The sequence below is a fragment of the Polypterus senegalus genome, chromosome 7 (genome assembly GCF_016835505.1).
Source record: "Polypterus senegalus isolate Bchr_013 chromosome 7, ASM1683550v1, whole genome shotgun sequence".
Lineage (NCBI taxonomy): Eukaryota > Metazoa > Chordata > Cladistia > Polypteriformes > Polypteridae > Polypterus > Polypterus senegalus.
Genome location: NC_053160.1, coordinates 98,521,556 through 98,525,297, shown reverse-complemented (window position 1 = coordinate 98,525,297; position 3,742 = coordinate 98,521,556). Strand labels below are relative to the sequence as shown.

The window sequence follows — 3,742 nt, the reverse complement described above, 5'->3', positions numbered from 1 at the left end:
TATTCATTAGATGAACGGTAAAAAAGTAAGAGCGAGGGTAAGGTGACTTATTGAGGTATGCAGGTGAAACCACAATAGCACGCGGGCTCCATGTAGTGTGCATCAACTCGATCTGAATTGCGCGATCACATTCGAAAAAATATATCTTTTCAAGTTCTATTTAGTCGACACAAATATCTTTGGTTGGAATGTAAGGCGAATTTACTCTTTACATTTGTATAGTGAAGAAAAATGTATGCAATGATGCATACATTTAACTTACATTCCTACCAAAGATATTTCTGTCGACTAAATAAAAATTCCTTGTATTTAAAATTTAAATAGAACTTGAACAGATACGATAGTTCATAATATCCACGCAGACTTGCATGTAAGAGCGGGAGTCATCCGTTTTAACAAACAGCGTATTGTACTCATACAAAATAGCCTGCCCATTTAATTATTTAGGAATGGATAAATAAATTAAGATTTTGTACAAATAATGTTTCTCATTTTTCTTCCTTGATGGATTCTGCCACCCCCAGCAACAGTTGCTCGCACCCCAATATATATATATGTGGATGTATGTGTATATATGTGTGTGTGTATATATATATATATATGTATGTGTATATGTATGGATATGTATATATATATATATATATATATGTTTATGTATGTGTGTGTGTGTGTATATATGACAGCAACACTCATCACTCACAACAGTGACAAAACAATTACATTGACAATCATGAGCTTTCACCATGATTTCAATATTTTAAGGTTTATATAATCCTCACTTGCAAATGTAAGTTAGATTTCATGCAACATGTGCCAATAATGATACAGTTCTCAATAATAATTTATAAAATAAAAATATCCCGAGCATTATTATGATCCATTCATAAAATTACATAACACCTAGTGTTTGTGAATGTTAAATGTGCCAATTTATGTAACAGCACCCCATCAAGTCCTCCTTTGCACTACATGCTGCCAGGCTAGACTCTTCAATCAAGTGAGCCTGGCAATTGATGGGTGGGTTAAGAACAATAGAAGGATGAATGCAAATGTATCACTAAGTAAAATTCATGATTTTTCAATACTGCTTTCTTAATCCAATAAGAAATAACAATGCAACCAAAGTGGACTGATATACACTGCTAGTTAAAATCAAACCATGTAAAGGAATTTTACTTTATTACAACAACTGTAAAACCATTAAAAACATTCTCATTTGGTGTTAAAACATTAATCACTAACCAAAAGAAGCAACATGTGATCTGAGATGCTGATCAAAGATTAATTCCTCGTATTACTTCCAACCAACAGTGGCAATAAACGTATGTGACAAACATGCATTAAAATGTCCTCTTATGAGAAATAATAGGATTAAAGACTAATGTAGAGCAAATACCCTAAAATGTAGTGTCAGAATGGCCTGACATAAACAAACATTAAGCCTTTTTTAACAATTATTTCTAAAGATGATTTTGGAGGAAGGGAATTTTACATAACACACCGACTGCTTGCATTACTCTGCTTCGATACCTGTATTTCTCATTTTCTGCTTTTTTGATGAGTAGTGCTCTCTACTGTTGCTATAGGATGCCCCAAATTTTATTGAGCGATGTCATGGGTATAGCTATGATTTAGTACTATAGCAGGGAATTTAAATGAGGTGGCACACCATTGCACATGCCACAGGGATGTGCAATTCAGATGAACATTGTAGTTAGGTTAGTAATTAGGAATGGTGGCTAACATAATGACTGAAAACAGAAACTTTTGCCTGTTTCAAATGCATGCTTAATTGTATGGTGAAAAGCCGGGGTATCATGACGTCACTTGCGTGCCTGGGGTACAACGTAAAAGCTTGCCTGATTGTAATTTACCGCCGAGACATGAAGGGGCACTGTGCAATAACGATCTCTCTACTCCTTCCCCTCCTGCAGAAAGTAACATTGACACGTTACCTTATGTCATTTCCGGGGTGAGCCCACCTGGACCCGCCTCTTCCTCCTAGAGCATAATTTAAGACAAAACAACGCCTTCTTATGCAGATCGATCGATTTACATAACGTCTCAAAGTAGAGGGGAACCACGCGTTTCATTTTATTCCTTTTGCGTACTTTTAAGTAGATGGGGTTTGCCTTCAGCTGCCCTGGACCATTTTCTCTTGTGCTTTTGTTCTTTTTTACAAGGTGTATTGTATATGTGGAAAATTAAACATAAAAAGAACAAATTTAAAAAAATAAAGCACAATGTATATTAAGCGTATTCATATAAACGTTATTCAAGAATTAATATAACTCTTCCTTACACTTCAAAATTTAGAAGGTTAAATGTTTTGCAATAAGTATTTCTCAAAAAAAACCTAAGGGCCATATTTAACTGCAGTGGATTTCATGTGTTAGGCTTTAATAACTTATGAGGAAACTAAGTAAAACAGTGTTTAGTCAAAGCAGAACATTCAAAGTTGTAAAGACACTGAAAATAAGGAGTACTTAACTTGAATAGCAATTATTCCTGTCCAAATAACAAATACACCGTGTAATACATTTATCACACATTTACATGATAACATGCCATTTCACGTTATAATGAAACTGTCCCGGACTTAAAAATTCAAAGGCTAGCATTGTTTTAAAAGGGTCATGGTATAACTACAGAAGTATGCAGGTAAGCATTTGATTCGCACAATCAAGAAATTCTAAAAATTTGCCCAGTAACAACAGTACACTTCAAAAGGTGGTAGAAGGTAAGCAGTGCTGAAAACAAACATCAAATGATATCGAAGGTCTTCAGTGAAACGTCAGTTAACAGACAACCAAAAGTGTGTAGTTTATCTTGTCACCAATCGTCCACCTAGTCCAGGTTCTTCTAGCCATACCGCAGGCCCCCGCCGCTCTGGAAGGGCCAGGGTAAAGGCAAATGACAGACGCACAGGCCGCGATTCTATTATACGTAAATTAATAATCGTACACTATCGGCCAGTTACCTGCTGCTCTCCAAGATCCGCCGCCTTTCTTTTCCTGCTAACTGTTTTTCTCGCCATAGTCCGACACACACAGGTCCAAAGCCCACATGGATGAAGGTAGAAGGGTATCCTTTACGAAGTACTGTAGCATATACAGTGGATCGATTAGGCCTAACAATGACGTCGTTTAGATGGTTCCGTTAACTTTATTTTGACAAAATTCTTTTTGTACTCCTTTTTTATCGTTTTAATTTTACAAGCAAACAGTTTACGACGCTCGCCCACCCCTCATGCGCGTCACAACTAGTAACAAACAACAACATACGGGCGCGCCTCCGAAGGCAACGTCCACCCCATGCACCTCTCTGCGTGCGCGTCCCCGACAGTCGTCTTTAGACTATGTCTCTAGACATAGAATTACTAGACGCCGCATGACCAGCAACATCGTACGTCAACGTAGCCGCCATATTGCTAGTGGCACTGCTGTGTAGGCTAAAGTGTCTTTAAATGATAAGACCAGTATTTTGTATTGTATTCCGTAGTTAACAGGGAGCCAGTGAAGTTGAGAGAAAATATGTGTAATATGTTCAGTGGATTTAGAACAGGTTATTATCCTGGCAGCAGAATTCTGAAGAAGTTGTAAGCGATGGATAAGTTTTTGTGGGATGCCAGATGGATTAGCATTACAGTAATCTATACGTGAGGTGACTTGGGCATTAACCAATACTTCAGTACTGTGTTGCGTAAGAACAGGGCGAAGTCTAGAAATGTTTCGGAGATGGA

At 37.2% G+C, this 3,742-nt stretch overlaps 1 protein-coding gene across 1 annotated transcript in view; it reads right to left on the bottom strand.

The window, feature by feature from the left end:
* The window catches only part of dcaf12 (DDB1 and CUL4 associated factor 12), a 146,224-nt gene extending 142,900 nt beyond the window's left edge, over positions 1 to 3,324 (bottom strand). Inside the window, exon 1 of the mRNA XM_039759044.1 lies at positions 2,981 to 3,324. Within this exon, the coding sequence (XP_039614978.1) occupies positions 2,981 to 3,037 (57 nt within the window). The 5' untranslated portion in view covers positions 3,038 to 3,324. The remainder of the gene's footprint in view (positions 1 to 2,980) is intronic.
* Between the last annotated feature and the right edge of the window lie 418 nt (positions 3,325 to 3,742).